The sequence below is a fragment of the Mizuhopecten yessoensis genome, unplaced genomic scaffold (assembly GCF_002113885.1).
Source record: "Mizuhopecten yessoensis strain PY_sf001 unplaced genomic scaffold, ASM211388v2 scaffold10275, whole genome shotgun sequence".
Taxonomy (NCBI): Eukaryota; Metazoa; Mollusca; class Bivalvia; order Pectinida; family Pectinidae; genus Mizuhopecten; species Mizuhopecten yessoensis.
Window position 1 is genome coordinate 2,012,671 of NW_018408465.1, and position 20,568 is coordinate 2,033,238.

The 20,568-nt window shown below is 35.4% G+C and overlaps 2 protein-coding genes and 1 non-coding gene across 4 annotated transcripts in view; 1 reads left to right on the forward strand and 2 right to left on the reverse strand.

The window, feature by feature from the left end:
• Positions 1 to 1,121: 1,121 nt before the first annotated feature.
• Positions 1,122 to 13,903, reverse strand: LOC110459962 (tRNA (cytosine(38)-C(5))-methyltransferase-like). 2 transcript variants are annotated; one of them, XM_021512537.1, is made up of 9 exons: positions 13,810 to 13,903; positions 8,022 to 8,131; positions 7,522 to 7,670; positions 6,727 to 6,838; positions 5,199 to 5,306; positions 3,501 to 4,213; positions 3,197 to 3,254; positions 1,992 to 2,148; positions 1,122 to 1,768 (listed from the first exon to the last, which is right to left on the reverse strand). In XM_021512537.1, the coding sequence occupies exons 1-9, from the start codon at positions 13,871 to 13,873 to the stop codon at positions 1,659 to 1,661; spliced, it is 1,581 nt and encodes a 526-aa protein (XP_021368212.1). In that variant the 5' UTR covers positions 13,874 to 13,903; the 3' UTR covers positions 1,122 to 1,658. The 2 variants fall into 2 exon arrangements, with proteins under 2 accessions (XP_021368212.1, XP_021368213.1); XM_021512538.1 differs by lacking the exon at positions 13,810 to 13,903 and adding an exon at positions 13,530 to 13,728.
• Positions 13,904 to 14,133: 230 nt separating this feature from the next.
• Positions 14,134 to 14,205, forward strand: Trnae-cuc. Its single transcript has one exon. It is a non-coding gene; the product is annotated as a tRNA-Glu (tRNA).
• Positions 14,206 to 18,877: 4,672 nt separating this feature from the next.
• The window catches only part of LOC110459922 (uncharacterized protein K02A2.6-like), a 2,793-nt gene continuing 1,102 nt past the window's right edge, over positions 18,878 to 20,568 (reverse strand). The window contains exon 2 of the mRNA XM_021512430.1: positions 18,878 to 18,931. Within this exon, the coding sequence (XP_021368105.1) occupies positions 18,878 to 18,931 (54 nt within the window). The remainder of the gene's footprint in view (positions 18,932 to 20,568) is intronic.

Below are 20,568 nucleotides of genomic sequence, written 5' to 3' on the forward strand. Positions count from 1 at the left end.
TCGCATGAGAGGTAACAGGGGCTCCCCAAGTAGAGAGTGACGATTTGAGTCGATGTATGCAACATTCAACAACTGCTTCTTAAAGAGTCAAGTGACTGAACAATAATGAACAAAACATGGGAGATGTTTGACATCTGAGTGGACAAACCGCTAGAAACACTATTAATGAAAGCTTGAATCTTGTTCTCCTATCTCTGATATTGTATGCTTGTTATAATTATGTTGGATTATTGAATAAAATACTGTTTAGAGTAAAACTGTAAACCAAAGGCATACAAATGTATGAATGTTTCAGTCAATCAGAAGCCATCTTGAAATCAAAATTTTTAAAGTCAGCCTTTTAATATAAAGTATATTCTCTATGTATCGCTCTCAAAATTTATCAACAAAGTTGGCCCCACATAACTTAACTCCACAGCCATTTGACGGCCATTGTGGCCATCTTGAATACCCAAAATAAAAAGGCTGACCATTTGATGTAACTAGGTTTCTGTCAAAGGGAGGTGGTTAGGAGGATACCAAAACCTGGGCTGTAAATATTGTAAAGGAAAGAAAAATGTACAAATCTGGACTCGGTCCAAAACTTAAATTTGTCTGGCTTCTTGCATTTTCTCCCTTTTCTATTACAGTACACAAACTATGTATACCCCTTCTACCAGAGGAAAAAAAAAACATTTGACTTAACAAATTTACAGCCTCTAAATAAACTCGCCAACTAAATGTTGTTTTGAAAGTGGTGCAACCTGAACAATAACTTGCAAAAAATTGAAACTGTTTGGAACTTTCTGTCAAACTTTTCGAGTGATACAAGCTCAATTGTATGTCATCAAATTGGCTGACCCAAAATGATAACCATAGAAAAAAACATCACTTTGTTTCCACGAAAACGTCTGTTCCTGCATTAGTTAAAGCAGTTTGTGTAAAATGTATCTTACAACAAAACAAACCACCTACAGATGAAGTAGCACTTCCCTTGTTAATCTGAACATAAATATAAGGACTGAATTGCATGTATTTAAGACAATACATACATTTCAATTTTTTCATTTTGTACAAATGTATATGTGTAACAGCAACAGCAAATTAATAAGAAAGTACAAACACTACGAATTAAACTTAAATTCTTTATTTGTATTTGATGTAAAAGTATGACTATCATCACAAGTTTGAATGGTACCAGAAAAGATATATGGCATAAACCACTCGAGAAAATATCTCCTGATTAACATATTGCACTTTTAGCATGTTTAAAACAAACCTCAAAGGAACTCAAAACTAGCCCCCTATAGCCACGTGTCATGCAGTAGTTGATATTCATACACACTGATGTAACATCAGTTTGTTATACACATGAGGTTACAATACACACGCTTTTATATGAATATCAACACATCTTGTACACTTGCTTTAATGTTTAATGCGTCCATTTTGGTTTAAACCTGTACGTAACAGTATGCAGGATAGCACTGGTACGTAAGGAGGGTTGGTGATGGAGAGCAAAGTATCAATGGCAGATAGTGGAGGCAATCTACACACTGATCACGGAATGCGTGGGTTATTAGATTAATTTCTGTCCACGTAGCTTCCCATCAAGGTCAAGTCCCCATAACATCAAGGTCATGTTTCCATCACAAGACATTCTCAAGGATTTTTATCCATCAGGTGTCCCCATCCACCAACATCCTCAGCAGAACGGACACAACATGGACATTCAGACTGTTGCCTAGCAACCGGTATGACTGTATTCTGGATTGGTCTTCTGGGAAACCTGATCAAAAGAGGAAGAGATCAAATCGGAATGAAGATCCTTGGACAGATATGGTATTGTTCAATTATAATATATCTATACAAGGCACAAGTGACATCAAAAGGAGACAGCAATAAATCTAATAAATCCAATGATGTAAATTCAAGCTTGGTATCAGTCCTTGAAATGTTAAACATTTCCTTCAAATTAAAATGATTGGACCGGAAAAAACAAATATACGTACTGTAGCCTTGTTGGAAGCACAGGAGGTTTGCTATTTCTCGAGGTGTAAAGTAGCGTAGCTGTAGGGCCCTGATGATGGCTATGTCCTCTTCTCCCCACTCGTCACGATTCTGTAATTCCATGGCACTGTGTTTAAACTCACTAGCTCTCTTTACAACCTGTTAAAAGGAAAACCGTAGTGAAAACCATTTTCCACAATATTTATCACCATTATACTAGTTTTGTAGGTTTGATTTCCTCAATTCCTTGTGGGACAGCAGGGATAGTCCTGGAACGGCCACTGACCCCTCAAAACTGAAATTGACGCTTCCATGTTCCAACTTTTGTTTAATTTTACACAGAACATTAATATTTCTATTGAATAAAAATTGCTGAAATGGCCCAATGCTCTAAAATTCAAGGATTTTCCCTGGGACAGAGAAGCATGAGAATATTGTTTAAGTGTGACAGTGAAACATTATGTTTGCTTGTTAATGAACAAATAAATATTCACCATTTGTGTTTTGCATTAAGTACATGTAAATGATAGCAATGTGTGTGCATGTCCGACTACCATGACAAGCCCTTGGCTGCCATAAGAAGATCTCACAAGATAAGTACAGGTAGTCATAATCAAATGGTCACATGACAGACTGTATCACAATACAAGTGAAGGTTACTTATAACTTGAACATAGTATGTTCAAGAGGCATGGTAGTTGAGTGGTATGACGCCGGGCTCGTGACCGAAGGGTTGCGGGTTCGAGTCACGTCACAGCACTGTGTTGTATCTTTGAATAAGATACGTTACTCCGCTTCTTCCAGTCTACTCAGCTGTAAATGAGTACGTGGTTGGGCAGTGCTAGAATTGTAGAATGCTAGCTGTGAGCGCATAAATGGCAGCACCAGGCCAGCCCACTGTATGCTCCACAGGGAGCTGAGAAAGATGTTGGCTGGTTGCAAAGGTCCTATAACCACGGATAATGATTTGTGAACCGCTTTGAGACGACCTACGAACTAAGATGTGATAAAGCGGTATATAAGAACCTCCAATTGTTATTATTATATGTTGAATCCTTATCAAGTCATATTCACAAATATTCATATCTGAAGAATTTTTCAAAAATTATAATTCAAAACTTAACATTATCATTTGGAGATAAGAAAAATGTTAGAAATAGATCAAGCTCGGAACAATTTATGACTGGATCTGACCAGTGAGCAGTACCTCAACATCTGTGGTCATCTGAATAATTGATCCGGCACCCTCCATAAAGTGACCGTACCTACAAACACAAATATCAGTCATATTAGTTTACCTGGGAAAAACCAGAATACTCACAAATTCATTCTTATATTCAAAACAAGTAAAATATTATGTACAATGCATTTCACAATACATTTAATTATAAAATTTAAATGAAACAAATTAAAAACCTTACAAATCTCTACAAGAAGTTTTTTTGATTTGTAACCATTTACAAAGAGCTATTCAATATAAACAATTAAAGCCAAATAGCAGTATATTCTACCTCTTGGTGAAGCAGATCGTCTTGGTGAGACAAGGGTGTACAATATCCATCACTATAAAACGCCGCAGCTCTTTGTCTGTAAGTCTATAGGCATCAAAATGCTCTTGTTCTCTTTGTTCCAGGAAATGTCCAAGACTCACACATTCCTCAGACAATTTCCGGACATCGCTTTCCAGCTGCCTCATGTTATGTCCATACTCAAGCAATGCCTGATATTTACCACTATACCCAACCCTGTTCTTTTCATACAAACTTGTACAAAAGTTTGTATGTTCTTGACCTCCTTCTCCATGAATATTTGAACACATATTTGACTTTTCTGAAGATTTTTGTGAACATATTGTATGTTTGTTGTTACTGTTGATGCCAATCTGTATACCACTGTCAGCAGGGGTGTTGGTTGATGGTGTTTTTGTTCCATCAATCACCGTGGTGTCAGTGGCAATGGTGGCAACTGGCAACGTGGAGGTTCCACTTGTCCCTGTGATGTCTGTGCCAACAGGTGGTGACGTGGTGGTTCCACCTGTCCCTGTGATGTCGGTGCCAATAGGTGGTGACATGGTGGTTCCACATGTCTCTGTGGTGTCTGTGGCAACAGCTGATGTTGTGGATGCGCCAGCCTCTGAACCAATAGCAGATCTTGAACTGCTGCATTTTTTGTGCACTTTGTATGATAGCCATCTTGCCGCAAAGCTTGGTACTGTATCTAGAATCTGGAATCAAAAGCAGTAAATCAAGAGCAATGTGAACAGTATTAGTGGTAAGTGGCGGATCCAGAGTTGTTTTTTTCTTCTTTTTTAAATCATGTATTTTCACCATTTTCCTCAATTTTCCCCCACATGGACCCCCCCCCCCCCTGGAAAATTGGAGCACCTTGGGGCATACAGCTTAACACTTAATACATGTAAACTGACATCATACGATGTGAAAATAGGAGCATTTAAGTCAATACATGTATAAAATACATGTAAACTGAAACTATATGATGTGAAACCAGCGAGACCATTTAAGTCAAAATAAAATACATCTAAACTGAAACTATATACATATTTATCACATCACCTTGAGGGCATACAACTCAATATTAAATACAGGTAAACTGAAACTACATGATGTGAAACCAGTGGGGGGCATTTAAGTCAAAATAAAATACATGTAAACTGGAACTATATGATGTGATAGTAGCTGGGGGCATTTAAGTCAATATTACAATATCTGTGGACATACAAGTCAATATGTACATAATTTCATATAAAGTGCTGTCAGATATAGACAAATACTAGGTATTGATGTAGTTACATATTTACAATGATATGTGTACAACAAACACTGTAAAACAATAGTGCATGATACAGCGAACAAAAAGTTTGTAATCTGATACCAGACCCAAACAAGAATGGCATACAAAACAAGACATTTATACCCTTAACAAGAGGACACTTTCTATTCGCTTAATGGAACTTCAACTTTTATATAGAATGCAAGAATAATTCGACAATGCACCCAAATTTTATGTTTGAAAGAATTCATGATGTTGAAAGCCTTCTTAGCCATACATACATTCTAAAATTGAGTCGTGTCGAAGACCTGTGATTACTGTTTCATAATCTACATACATCATGTTATTACATCACTGAGCACTGTAAAGGATTTGTTTCATAAAATTGGACAAGGTATACCAGTACAAACTATATTTACCTTTTCACTAGTTTTAAAGCTGAATTTCAATGGTGCTCTCTTGGCTATTAGGTAGTAACGCAGTCTGGAGTTAGGAATCCCGAATTGCAAGGGGGTCAGCAAACATTCCTTCAAAAAAAAAAAAACAGTTATATTTGCATAGGATTAGACACTTCTAACATATACTTGTACCTTTTACAGAGATTAGAAACATTGAGATATCTGAAGGTAGTTGATACACACAGGTAAAAGATATTGAGATTTACAGTGGTATGTAGGATATACACAGATTATAAACACTGATATATATGTGGGTGGTTGCTGAACATGGGCTAAAAACACTGAGATATATGTAGGTGGTTGCTGATCACAGGTTTTAAACACTGAGATATATGTAGGTGACTGCTGAACACAGGCTAACAACACTGAGATATATGTAGGTGGTTGCTGATCACAGGCTATAAACACGAAGATATATTGAGGTGGTTGCTGATCACAGGTTTTAAACACGGAGATATATGTAGGTGGTTGCTGAACACAGGCTAACAACACTGAGATATATGTAGGTGGTTGCTGAACACGGGCTAAAAACACTAAGATATATGTAGGTGGTTGCTGAACACAGGCTAACAACACTGAGATATATGTAGGTGATTGCTGAACACAGGCTAACAACACTGAGATATATGAAGGTGGTTGCTGAACACAGGTTATAAACACTGAGATATAATTATGTAGGTGGTTGCTGATCATAGGTTATAAACACTGAGATATAATTATGTAGCTATATATATATAGGTGGTTGCTGATCACAGGTTATGAACACTGATATATATGTAGGTTGTTATTATACAAAGGTTCTGAACACGGATATATATATGTAGGTGATTGCTGAACACAGGCTAACAACACTGAGATATATGTAGGTGGTTGCTGAACACAGGCTAACAACACTGAGATATATGTCGGTGGTTGCTGAACACAGGCTAACAACACTGAGATATATGTAGGTGTTTGTTGATCACAGGTTATAAACACTGAGATATGTAGGTGGTTGTTGATCACAGGTTATAAACATGGAGATATATGTAGGTGGTTGCTGAACACAGGCTAACAACACTGAGATATATCTAGGTGGTTGCTGATCACAGGTTATAAACACTGAGTTATATGTAGGTGGTTGCTGAACACAGGCATACAACACTGAGATATATGTAGGTGGTTGCTGAACACAGGCTAAAAACACTAAGATATATGTAGGTGGTTGCTGAACACAGGCTAACAACACTCATATATATGTAGGTGGTTGCTGATCACAGGTTATAAACACTGAGATATATGTAGGTGGTTGCTGATCACAGGCTAACAACACTGAGATATATGTATTAGTGGTCCTTTTACACAGGTTAAATAATTAAGATGAATACATATACCTATTAAAACTAGGAAACTTCTATAAATCATGAAAAACTCCAATAACCCTGTGGTTGACCTAGAAATAGCAACAGTTACTTAGGCCTTGACCTTGGGATCCTGATTGCAAACTTACCTGGAAGTTAAAACTACAGGTATGGAGTGTGTCTAGCAGTCTGTCCCTAGTCTGTGATGACTCGAATCCCTTCACGTTCTCCACAAGGATGTAGGATGGACAGTAGGTCAGTCTACAACAATTCAACAGCTGATGAATATTGGATTAATCTTTCAAGAGTTTCCTCCCTTATTTGTCAAAAAAAAATTATAATGTATATATAACAGAGATAGATTTTAGGAGTAAGCATGCGAGAAATAAAAGAAAGGAGAACTAAAGCTTGTACTAAAATTATGTGTACATTTAAAGCTTTCCATATTTTTGTGGAGGAATCCAAATGTCAGTACCTCAGTTTAATAGCTCCTAGAGACTCTCTGCTGTACAGGTTTGGAGAAACTTTCCATTTTATCAATCAACCGATTAGGTAGTTTAGACGGCAGTTCTTATGTTTTGAGTACTCCGTTACAAAGGGATATCTTGTATGATTCTACTTGTTTTATTACATAGCAAAGTATACACAGAGAAGGTTCCCATATTGTTACATGGCAACATACGGTACACGGTGGCATCTTTCTTGTGAAATGGTTTTTTTTATCACTCAGTCTCAGCGTTAGCACTATTCTGTATAAACAGGTTAAATTGCATCCAGGTGTAAAACATTAAACTGCAGCAAATATCTGTACAAAATCCTGGCATGATGAGGTGGTGGGGACACTTTTTGGATACAATGTTTTACTTGAATAAATATGTCAATTATAAATTGTGACACTGGAATTTAAAAAATAATTTATGTAATGTTTTGACAATATATTTTACTTTGGTAGGAGACTGAGGAGATGGAGGAATGACTTGCTACGTAGGTCTTCTGTATCCAACTTTTTGCCCACGCGTGTGAACGGCTGGCACGGCGGACTCATCACTATCATGTCGATTTTCCACTCATCCAACTGTTTCACTGTCAGTGTCTAAAAGATATAAAATGCATATACAATACTAGAGAGTGTATTTTAGTGAACAAAATTAAGGCCTCATGGGCATGTATAGCTCACCTGTTATTGATCTCACACTTGTAACCTTCAAACAGGGTCAAGGTGTAATTCATTTATAATGAGATAATATCATTACTCTAAATTTTAAATCTTTGTTTGAAATTTATGACTTTGATTTACTCACTGGACCTTCAAATTTGGTCTAGAATTTATAGAAGCTGTTTAATGGTTTAGCACAATTGACCCCTATAACTATGAAAAGTTAGTCAAGGTCGTTCATTTGAACACACTTGATCATCTTTCATCCAAGCATCGTCCTATACTTACCTCTATCCCACACTCTGAGAGTTTGGAGGCTGGGAATGCATGTCTGTACGCTTTGTTTGCTGTAGTGTTGACATCAATAGCAAGTATCACTTCAAATGGAAGGCAGCTCTCTAGTATGGAAAGAACAATTGGCTTATCAAAACTGAATGTATATATACACAAAAGCAGATTTAAATGACTTATTAGGAACACAGTCATAAAAAGCTGTATTTATGCTTCAATATGTTCATAAATGTTCTATCACCATGGTAAGTTTTCATTAGGTCAACACTTATATTGGTGATGTGGTGTTATGAGATATGAATCTATATCTACCGTGTTGCATCAATTTGTCTAGGATTCAGAGATTCCAGGAGCTGGCCTGAATTCTGGACTGGCTTGTTGCATTTTCCACCTTGTGAGTCAGGAGCCATTATTTGGGATATGAATTAGGCCCAAATCGGAAAGTTTGAAAGGATTCAACATTGAGCTGCACATTTTATTAGCGGAGACTATATCCCGAAAGAGACTCAGGGACAATCAAACGCAGATGTTGTCATATTTGGAATCACTACTGAAAAGCAACAAGTTGTTCCCCTAACGTTCTATTCAAAGTGGACGAGGGGTCTGTGCCAGCACTGCTGTCTTCCCAATATCTGGTCATCTATACGCAATGCAGGCTGCCAGAGTGTCAATATGATCCAGAAGCCTCAAATAAACCACTCAAAGTGTTTCTTAAAGAGCCAATACCAGCAATTAAGCCCTAGTTTACAAAAAGAATATTCACGAGGACAGTATATCCGAGTGGAACCAACTACATGATTCAATCGTCCTCATCAACAAGCCTGAGGCATTTGAGGCACGTAGTGACCCTCAGCAACATAAATCCACTTGCATGCGCTCCATCTCATCTGCGTTTCAAACATGCTTGTATTGGATCATTTGACATAATGATACAGATTACAGATTATAGAGAGTAGTGTGATTCCAAAAATTACCATAAGCCCAAGTTTCCTCTGGTCCCTGACACCAGAAAAATGTCAAGTTAGGGACTGAGACTTCTATCAGTCAAAATGTCCAAGGCTAAGTGTTGTTAAAGCCAGAGGAAACTTGGGCATGCCTGCGTATAAAACAATGCATCTTTCATATAGAAGTAAACAGGACCTAATTCCTGTAGGTACTCTATCTAAATCAGAAATTTATAAAATTATAAATCTCTGATTTAGATAGAGTTCCTACAGGAATTTAATAGGACCCTGCTACGGCGCGTCTAATTACCCAATACTACCCAATACCACCCAATACCACCCAATACTACCCAATACCACCACCCAATACTACCCAATACTACCCCATACGACCCAGTTATGAACCAAATACTTATTTATTACTGTGAAATATCACCTTTGTAGACGTTATTTACTTCCATCTGCAATATTTTATCAGGAAATATGCGATTTGGTGCCGAAAACATCACCGAATTGCCGTGACTATGACCCAATACTACCCCATACCACCCAATACTACCCCATACGATCCAGTTATGAACCCAATACTTCTTTATTACTGTGAAATATCGCATTTCTTGAAGTTATTTACTTCTATATGTCACATCCTATCTGGACATATGCGATTTGGTGCAGAAAACATCACCGAAATGCCGTGACTAGGGGTTCGACGATTTACAGGAACGGGCAGGATCGGGCAGAAAACTATTAATTATTATATATACATTGATGAATATATATATTTAATTAGATACATTTAAGTATCATTATCGGGTATAAGATATATTTGATAAAAGAATTGCAATTACATGATACTATATTAATTCTATTCATGTCATAAAATGGTGTTATTAAGATCATATATATAAATTTAGCAGGAAATATTTAGAAAATTTTAAATTACTTTTCATAAATGTTAGTTATTCAATTTTGTTAAACATAACAGTATCAATTATATAACAATGCTGGAGAAGAACCTTCAGTTAAATTAGATACTCAAATACTACGAAATTCAAAAAGTATATGGATTGTATATGATTCGAAGTCCTTTCAATTACTTGATTAACTCACAGATAGTCTGTTTTGGACAAGCTAGATATTTTTTCCATATATAGTTCCCTGACCAATCTTATGAAGGGTAGACGAGTAGGTTGTCATTAAGTAATGTAAAAATTAAATAGATTAATAAAAGGAATTACGTTACGCTTCTTATACATCAATCCAGAGACGTATATATTACATTACGTAATATATACGTCTTTGATCATCCGAAAGCAAAATACTAAATGACATGAAAACTTGATTCGACTCCCAGAGATACTGTATACACATATACTTTATTCAACTCGTTGGCCATCTCAAGTAAATGTGATCTCTATAGATACATGGTAGATACCGTGATGTTGCAATTTTATTTAACATCTAAGTCCGTGATCTAAATCACAGTTACAGGTAAATATATATATTATAATTTAATTTTATAATGTCTTCCGAGGAATTACAAATTCCACTTGCAAACCACTTATATAATATGTACAGAAGACGTAGCAGTCTATGTGATTAGTTATAATTTTAAACAGTGTCTTGTAAGCCATTTTAGGCTGAACATCATATACAATTACATTTTCTATTTAATGCATTTGTTAAATATGATACCAGGTGTCAATCAGAAACATTTTTTTATGAAAATAATCTTCCGTTTAAATATAATTAGCTACTAGTTAGTGTGAATTTAGCAGACCTCGCTGGAAGGGGGCTCCCCAACCCTTGGAAATCTAAATTTCACTACAATGTAGAACTAGGAAATTATTCATTTTATTTATCACCATTGTTATTGTTTTTTTAAAGACATCATGTTTTAAGGCAGTAAATATAAAAGAAACCTTTTAACTATTATAGTATGTAATATGTAAGGACAAAATCCAGGAGTTTGTTAGGTAGGGGCTGTCCCAATCACCTGCTCTCTGGATTGGCACATGTGATAGTTTGTTTTAATTTATTAATGTATTATGTATAATAGCTGTTCTTAACAAAATTATGATATTATAAATTATGTAACTATATGTGTTTATACTGTGTAACTATATACTTGTACGATGTAATTGTGATATATGACACTATAATAAACAAAATTGACTTGACTTGACTTAACTATATATATATATATATATATAGAATATGCAATGAAGACGAAAACGGAGATAAATTTTGAATAGAATTGGCAAATAGAGGATTTCCCCCAAAATTACTTGTAGTCAACTAAATTAGAACAAATGTTTAAATAATTTTATTATGCAATGAACGTTATAAACGTATTGACGTACATGAACATTCTACGGATTTTTTTTTATTTATAACAACTATCGATATAATATGTATAAATATAGATTTGTTCCAATATATACTAAAGATACATGGTCGTGAAAAGTAAATCTACTCTTACTAAATACTCGTCAAATTTATTTAAACAAATTTAAGTCTTTAAAAACATCAAGTTATATGAATGCATAACCACGGACTTTATCTAATTCCGTGTACAATATCTAATTTTAAACATAAACTTAGTCCCGTGCAATTGAATAGATTCTTGATATATGAAATCCATTTAAAATCAGCGAAATCATTTTTATGTAAATTCAGCATAAGCTTGTACATTATACTAGACAATTTATTTTCACCTGTAATTAGTTTATACCAAAACATTATCATTCTAGATTTAATTTCAATATCCAGCGAGTACCTACCCGTTTCACCATATACCATTATATTTGCTGTGGAGCTACGTATGTTTAAAATTCTTTAACAAAACTGTACACGTAATTTCTCAATCATATTGGTATTTTCAAACCCCAAAATTACTTTTTGAAACGTATATAGATATTAAAGCATGAAGGATAAATATATTTTCAGTTGTAGAGTAGCCTTTCCTTAAACCAGCTTGAACATTGGAACAAGAAGTCTATTGTCTACTATTACGGAATTAGATAATCAGTTTTGACCACATCGGCCTTTGAAAAAAAATGAAACTTAAAGCGTTTCACCGTGTTTCTTTCTTCTTTACATATACAATTAATATACAGTATCGTTTTTCTATAACAGATAAGGCCTAACAATCCAACATATGGACTTCAATATTTATTTACGTAAAACACGTATTTCAATTAACTTATATTTACATATAGAATAATATTTAATTTTCAGATTGATGTCCCTTTTTTGAGTTGGAAAATTGCGTATTTTCTTTTTTTTAAGATCGTAGACGTGATGGGATTGTAATCTACACATTAACACCAATTAATTCACTCAAAATATATTCATGCTATTTATTAAGAGTTGAGTATAAGTTATGAAGTTATTAAAATTTAGTTATCATAATGTCATTTCCAATGTTTCAGGTGTTATGACATCGCAATAACAATGTCATATATATAAATGAGAAAATAACTCAGATACATATTTATTATATATGTAATATATAATTCTCTGAACAACCCTTTTTTATAGAATAAAACAGAGACATAAATTGGAACCTCGGCCTGGCAATTTATATATATATATATATATATATATTCCGATCCTGCCCCGTTCCTGTAATTGCAATTCTTTTATCAAATATACCTTATACCAGATAAGGATAATTAAATATATACAATAAATATATATAAATAAGTCCGATCCTGCCCCGTTTCTGTCCGTTCCTGTAAATCGTCGACCGTTCTTGCCCGATCCATATCAATACAATACTTTTTTTTAAATTCTTTGCAATCCTTTTATCAAATGACGTATCTTGTACCCGATAAAAAAGATATAATAATATAAATATAAATATAATTTAGTCCGATTCTGCCCCGAATGGCGATCATGTAATTGCAATCATTTTATCAAATATATCTTATACCCGATAATGATACTTTAATGTATCTAATCAGAGACGTATAAAGCCATAACTGTGTTATATACGTCTCTGATCTAATATATATATTCATTAATGTATAGGCCTATATAAAAATTAATAGATTTCTGCCCGTTCCTGTAAATCGTCGAACCCCTAGTCACGGCATTTCGGTGATGTTTTCTGCACCAAATCGCATATTTCCAGATAGAATGTGACATATAGAAGTAAATAACTGTGACATTTCACAGTAATAAAGAAGTATTTGGTTCATAACTTGGTCGTATGGGGTAGTATTGGGTGGTATTGGGTAGTATTGGGTGGTATGGGCACGGACTTAGATCTAATCTAATTCCGTGGTATGGGGTAGTATTGGGTCATAGTCACGGCAATTCGGTGATGTTTTCGGCACCAAATCGCATATTTCCCGATAAAATATGGCAGATGGAAGTAAATAACGTCTACAAAGGTGATATTTCACAGTAATAAAGAAGTATTTGGTTCATAACTGGATCGTATGGGGTAGTATTGGGTAGTATTGGGTGGTATTGGGTAGTATTGGGTAATTAGGCGCGCCCCCCTGCTATATCATGATCACTAAAATAACCGCATAGTGCCCTTAAAACTGACCACAGGTGCTAGACTCGTCTGTCAATACAGACGCCTCGTCTGCTCCGATCTTACTTCACGTAACGAAGGCGGCTAGTAGAGCTAAGGGGGACGGTTATACCTCTTGCAACAAGGCGGTGTGTTCAAAAGTAGGCCCTTCCTGTGAACTGACAGTACTGTACGTACAGACAACAACTTGTATGGTCGTTCTTGTGGCCGCAGACGGGGCTGGTATCATGATATAACGCCATTTTACCGGGAAATATTGAACTAAATGTTAAGTTACATAACTAAAACCAACCTGTTAGAGCACAGTGCATCCCACCGATCCCGCTGTAGAGTTCAAGTACCCGTAAAGTTTTCATTACGACTGAGTTTGTTGTTATTTTTTTTAAGCGTTTGTCAGACCAGGACCACAAGACACGTGCTTGATCGAAAGCCGGTTCCCGTGGTGCTTACGCTTATACTTATCGGCTAAACCATTTGCATCGATCTTAATTTAAGGTATGATTGCCAATACATTTAAATTGATATTTTACATAAAACGTCAAGTATTCGTGATAATAAAAAAAAATGTAATTAAAACATACCATTATAAACTTTGTTTGTTTTCCATTAGACAAGTTCCCAAATGGTCTAGTGGTTAGGATTCCGCGCTCTCACCGCGGCGGCCGGGGTTCGATTCCCCGTTTGGGAAGAACTTATTTTTCCATTTTCTTTTCGAATAAACATTTACACTCAAGGAAATATTATCAGAGACCTATCTTATATACCACACGGGTTATTTTGGTGGGTTTTTTTTCATTATTAAAAAATGCAACAAATAATATGCATATAACAATGGTGCTATACATAATTATTTGTATGTCTTCATTTCAAGTTTATTTGGTAAAAAGGTACAACAACATAACAATTTCATACAGTACCCAATACATGTTTTGGCACTAATAATTTATATAGCTGATTACATTATAAAACATATTAATGTAAAATTATACAAGTCTCTAAAAAAAGGTTATCACACTTTTATAAATTATAAGATAGGTAATGGCTATTCCTACGAAAAATTAAAAAGTATATGCTGCCCTTAAAACCAGGATTATCCAGAAAGCCCTGAAGCTTATTTCCACTGTGGTCCATTAAAAGACACATAAACACTACTGAAGAAAAAAATTACTATAGTTATTATGTTTTGAAGATAACTTAATTTTATGTTGAAATTGATGTTAATATTAATACACTGTATATAGGTTGTGACTTAAAACACATTGCTATGAAGTACAGCACCCATATTGTGTACACACTCACATACAAACATACACAAACATGTATATAGAACATATTACATCAATAAAATACAAATGTCTGATCCTGTTCTTTTTCAGTTTTTCAAAAAGAAGTTTTTTGATCGCAACTTTGAATGATGATTTATTCCTGATCTTCCTGATACTTTCTGGTAAAGAGTTCCAATCTTTAGCAGCATTGTAATCAAACGTGGTAGACTCTGCCCTGCTCACATTTGGAATATAAAAATTGTATTCACTCCATCTTGTATATAGTGTTGCTGCAGTTCTGTTAGCCTTTTGAAGTCAGTTTTTAAATAGGAGGGACGTTTGTCATTAAAAATATTAAAAGCATGGTTTACTCTGAGTTGTTTTACTCTGTTACTAACATTAAGCATATTTATACTAGAAAATTCATTGTAACCAACTCTGGACCTGGAATCTAATTTAAGAATATATCTAATAACTTTTGTTAAACCAGAGTACCAGGATGAACAAGAGTAATCAAAATGACACTGTATTATGGCTGAGCATAAGATTTTCCTGGTGGATAGTGGAAGAGAACTTGTTTGCCTATATAGAAATTTAAGTCTACTACTAGTGGAAGAGAACTTGTTTGCCTATGAAGAAATTTAAGTCTACAACTAGTGGAAGAGAACTTGTCTGCCTATATAGAAATTTAAGTCTACCACTAGTGGAAGAGAACTTGTTTGCCTATATAGAAATTAAAGTCTACAACTAGTGGAAGAGAACTTGTTTGTCTATATAGAAATTTAAGTCTACTACTAGTGGAAGAGAACTTGTTTGCCTATAAAGAAATTTAAGTCTACTACTAGTGGAAGAGAACTTGTTTGTCTATATAGAAATTTAAGTCTATTACTTACCTTATTTTTACAATGATGTTGACTATAAATTCACCAGATAAAAAAGCAATCAATGGACAAACCAAGATATTTGACGAAAGGTTGCATCAGAATAGTATGACCATTACAAATAATTTTAAACTGTTCAACATTTTTTAGCTTTCTCTTAGTTCCAAAGAGGATGCATTCAGTTTCCCCAGATGTAATGACAGTTTGTTATCAACTAGCCATTCTGAACATGATTCTAGAACTTGGCTCAATTTGGTTGATATCAATTTTGGGTCAGAGTGAGAAAAGAGAATTGTACTGTCATCAGCATATAAAATAAGCTTGCAAGCAGGATCTATACTGATTTACATATCATTTACATAAGTTAAAAATAATGAAGGGCCTAAAATACTCCGTTGAGGAACTCCACAATCAACTTCAGCTTCTTTGGATTTTACTCTATTTAAATGTACATAAACAACTTGTTTTCTATTTTGCAGATAGGACTGGAACCATTTAACAGATTTAACTCCCATAATTTCCAATTTGTTAGAAAGTATATGGTGATCGACTGTTAGCTTTCTGAAGGTCAAGCATTATGGTACCTGTGAATATTATCAAATAGACGAATTAATCAAGTGTCTGTAGTATAACAACTTCTGAATCCAGATTGTAACTCATGGAGCATATTATTAGAAACTAGAAAATGTTCCAGTTAGACGCAGACAACTTTTTCAAGAATTTTGGAAACAGTGCTTAGTATGCTCACAGGTCTGTAATTTTCAACTTGAAGTTTATCATTTTTCTTGAATAAAGGTTTTACTTTTGCTAACTTGAGTTCATCCGGTACTGATCCAGTACTTATAGATGTATTAATGAGTAAAGTAAAAGGAATTTTCAATACATCAGCCCGGTCTTTCAAAAATCTAGCAGGTATTCCGTCTAGACCGGTGCTTTGGTAAGGGTTAATATTGCAAAGTTCTCTATGAACAAAATCTTCAGAAATGTGTTTCAGATGAAAATTAACATTTCTAAAATTTCTAGTTTGGCCAAAATTAAAAAAATTCTTTGGATAAGGTAGTCTACTAACTAAGCTTGAGGCAATGGTAGTGAAAAAGTTATTGAACAAATTGGCTATAGTATGACCGTCAAAACAGCTTTTATCCTCAATATTTAAGACAATGTTGGAACTGGATTTTTTTTTTTATCTTTTTCATATCCTAGATCTTTCAAATGTTGCCACAGTTTTTTGGGTTTGTTACGATTTTCTTCGATTTTGAAAAAAAATATCTGATTAGTAGACAAACATTTTTGTAGTCAGACTCATTATTGTGGTTTATATATAGATGCAAACATTTATCTCTCAACCGAATATTGTCTTAAATATCTGAGCTCTCCATGGTTCAGTTCTCTGCTTCAGTCTAATTTCTTTGACTGGAGCTACAATATACAAAACTTTCATAAATATTTCTCTTAATTTTGACCAAGATTTCCCCTGACTCCGAACACAAAAACATTCAATTAGCATTAAGAAGCTTTTCTTTGAAGAGGTCTTTGTTGTATTTTTTTGTAGATCTTATTTTCACTGTATTGTGTTTCTTAATTGAGCCTCTAGTGACTTTCCTTGTACAATAAGTAAGAAAGTGATCCCTTAAACCAATTGAGATAGTTCCAGACTGGCCGATTCTGTCTTTGTAATTACAAAGAATGCGATCTTCAGGGTACAGGTGTTATTTGTAATTCTCGTAGCTTCATGAATGATTTGACGAAATCCAAACATATTTAATATGGTGTGATAAGTTATATACATCTGATTTTCTTCTTGATTCCAACAAATATTAAAATCATCCAGCATTATATGGTTCTTTCGTGGAGAGCGGGAGGAAACTTGCTCCCATTTACTAGAATGCATCTAATACATAATTCCGTGCTAATACATTGTAAGTACATATTACAAGCGCGAAGCTAGAAGGCGACCGTTATCATAAGAACAATTAAATCTGCCATAATTCAAATTTTTAAAATGCCCTAACACAGCCAAATATTATTTATTAAGTTCCTTTTTATTATCAAAATAACTCACATGTTTTAAAGTTGCTTTATATTACTCATTATCGGAGGACTTGGTAGGTGGGGGTTGCCCAGTCACCAGTCCTCTGATCATAAATTATGTGCTGTGGTGCTCTGATGTGCAATGCCTTTTTTGTTTCATATTTTGTTTACATATGTGCTACGTGCTTTGCCTATTTTTTTTTAAGTTTTGTGATTTATATAATGCTCTGTTTCTATGGCCAGAGGACGTGGTTGATAGTCATTTGAACTTGTTCATTTTTTATTTATCTACATAAGAAATCAGGATCTAAACAGACCCAAATGTATTTTATGCATATTTAAGTTTTAATTATTATTTAGATTATTGTAGGCAACATCTCATAATGCTTCTCAGAACAGCAAGGAATCCGTCAGGGTGGATGCTGGTCTCCAACTGCGTATAAGATGTTAATTAACCCTTTCACCCCTCTGTAACTTTAGTAGACTCTACCATGCATTGATCTAATTGAGTCCATTATGGTCTACAGTGGTGAAAGGGTTAATCTGGACTTTAAAATAGGGACGACGCATGTAAGCAGTCCTACAAGAGCAGACGACATTGTTCTGCTGTCAAATGACCCATGTGAGCTACAAGTGATGCTCCACCTTCAAGGATACTTTGCCTTAAGAGAACGATACCGCCTTAGTGCCACTAAAAGCAAGATCATGATCTTCAACCGTCCGAAACACCTTGAAGTGGACCAAGTCAGCCTGGACCTCAACAATAAGAGCTTAGAGGTTGTATCAACCTATAAACACTTGGGGTTAAAGAGGTCATCATCTAGCAAAAAGTATGTTATGAACATCTCAGGAGAAAGGGTTCAGCTTGCCAGGAGGACGGCCTATTCACTAATGGGGGCGGCCTACACGGGTACGTGGAGCGAACCCCAAGGTTCTAATCCAGCTGTCGATATCATGGGACTACCGTCATCTACCGCCGACTCTGCAGTATACATCCTATCTGGAGAACTTCCGTTGAGGCTTACCTAGACAAACAAGCCCTCCTGCTCTCCGGTAATGTAATTGGAAAAGATTACCCTGAGAGGGAAATCGCCCGAAGACATACAAAAACTGACAGAACGGTATGGACTCCCGTCAGCCCTCCGTCTGTTGGACACCGCCTTAATTAGCAAAGGGAAATTGGTTACATCTCGTCAAAACTGCCATCAATGTCTACTGGAAAAAGCATGTGGAACACCTACGCCAAGGAAAATCATTACCGTCATACCTACACCATGACACCATGCGCTTTGCACCAGTTCACAATGTTTTTTGCTCTGTGTCATGGACAATCTGGCAGTGAGGAAAACCAGTGTCAAAGCTTTGTTGTATTTTGTATTACGGCGGCGCCCAGCATTAGAATCAACATAGCGCTCATCAAGAAATCATTGACAACTACGACCATATAGTTGGCTCAACCAGCACTCGTCAGGGATGCTGGAACGTGCTTACAGACTGTTCTTGACGTAACTAATCCTCTCCTACCGCTATGCCTACAGGACAAGGAAACAGTGTATGAAATAGAGAACATTTCTAGAAATATGTGTTATATGCCCTACACCTGCGTCGATGTACTCTGACGGACATTTCCACTGGAGGGGGGAGTATTTAGACTGTTGTGCCTGACCTCTGTCATTTAATGGCTATTCCTGTACATATACTGATAGTTAGTTGTTCTAATTAACCCTGTACAGATTAACTGAGATATAGGTCGTTTAAACTGTCTTTCTCCCTCTTCACATCATATATATAGTTCACACACACTTAGTCTAGATCTGCAGATATCCTTTATTAAGCTCTACTTTCCCATAGACTACTCAGCAAACCCTGCAATACAGACTTATATATATATATATATATACACACAACCTAAACTTGTCCACACTGTGTGAATTACTTCTTTGCCCCATATATATATACACACATGTATGTCTCCCACTCCAGCTATAGTGAATCTGGCTTTTGAATCAACATACAGCTGTTCTCATACTCCAATGAAAACTAAAGACCTTTGCTTCATGTCAGGTTTTAATCAGCCATCATTTTACAATGCCCGGATGTCCTCAGGTAAGTACAGTAAATAATTACTAAATGGCTTAACAGGCCAAACTAATCGATAAGTCAAAATACGACAACCCCTTTCTTTTGAGAACAAAGTTCTGAACAAATTATCCAATGTCTTTTCTGGGTGTCATTGTTAATTATATTATAATTAAATAGACTGTAGGATGGACATCAATATTGACTTATTTAAAAAATAAAATGATCAGAATTGACTAGAAAATGTCATGATTTATGTACGTTTGAACTGATCAATTACTTTACCATGAGATTGAATGTGAACCATGTCTATTTTGAAAATAACTCATTAAGTAACAAATTGGCAACAGTTCGTCTCTTCGTCCACTCGGAATAAACAGGAAAACACAAACAAATTGTTTTGTTGTACTTTTAGCTCTGTTCACCTGGATACTAGGTTTTGTGCATACACTTTCATGAAGATATTGATTCTATCTGAAAACTTTTGAAAAAATAAATAAAAAATATTGATTCAGATGAACCAAACCAAAAATTAAACTGTAACTATCTACACATGTATAGGGGATTATTATGCCCCATTTCACATCTCATATTCTTGATATCTCGACGGTTGGTTCACTCGCCTACCACTACGTGTGACCGTCGCTTTGGGACTACTTTGTGTAGGTTGATCCGAAACAGGGGTGCTCGCGTCAGCTTGGGCGGATTTATCGGTGTGTCCGATAATCGGTTTTGGAGTCGCGACATCATTGTTGTCCTTAACACGCGGAGCGGTTTCTGGTACGATGTCGTCAG

Bases quoted from the DNA above. Each gene is read 5' to 3' on its own strand.
- LOC110459962 (XM_021512537.1), bottom strand. From the start codon at position 13,873: ATGAAAACTTTACGGGTACTTGAACTCTACAGCGGGATCGGTGGGATG. The intron at 3,255-3,500 runs GTAGAATATACT...TTGTGTTTGTAG, and splicing joins ACGATCTGCTTCACCAAGAG to GTACGGTCACTTTATGGAGG. The intron at 2,149-3,196 runs GTACTGCTCACT...TCCTTTTAACAG, and splicing joins AGATGACCACAGATGTTGAG to GTTGTAAAGAGAGCTAGTGA.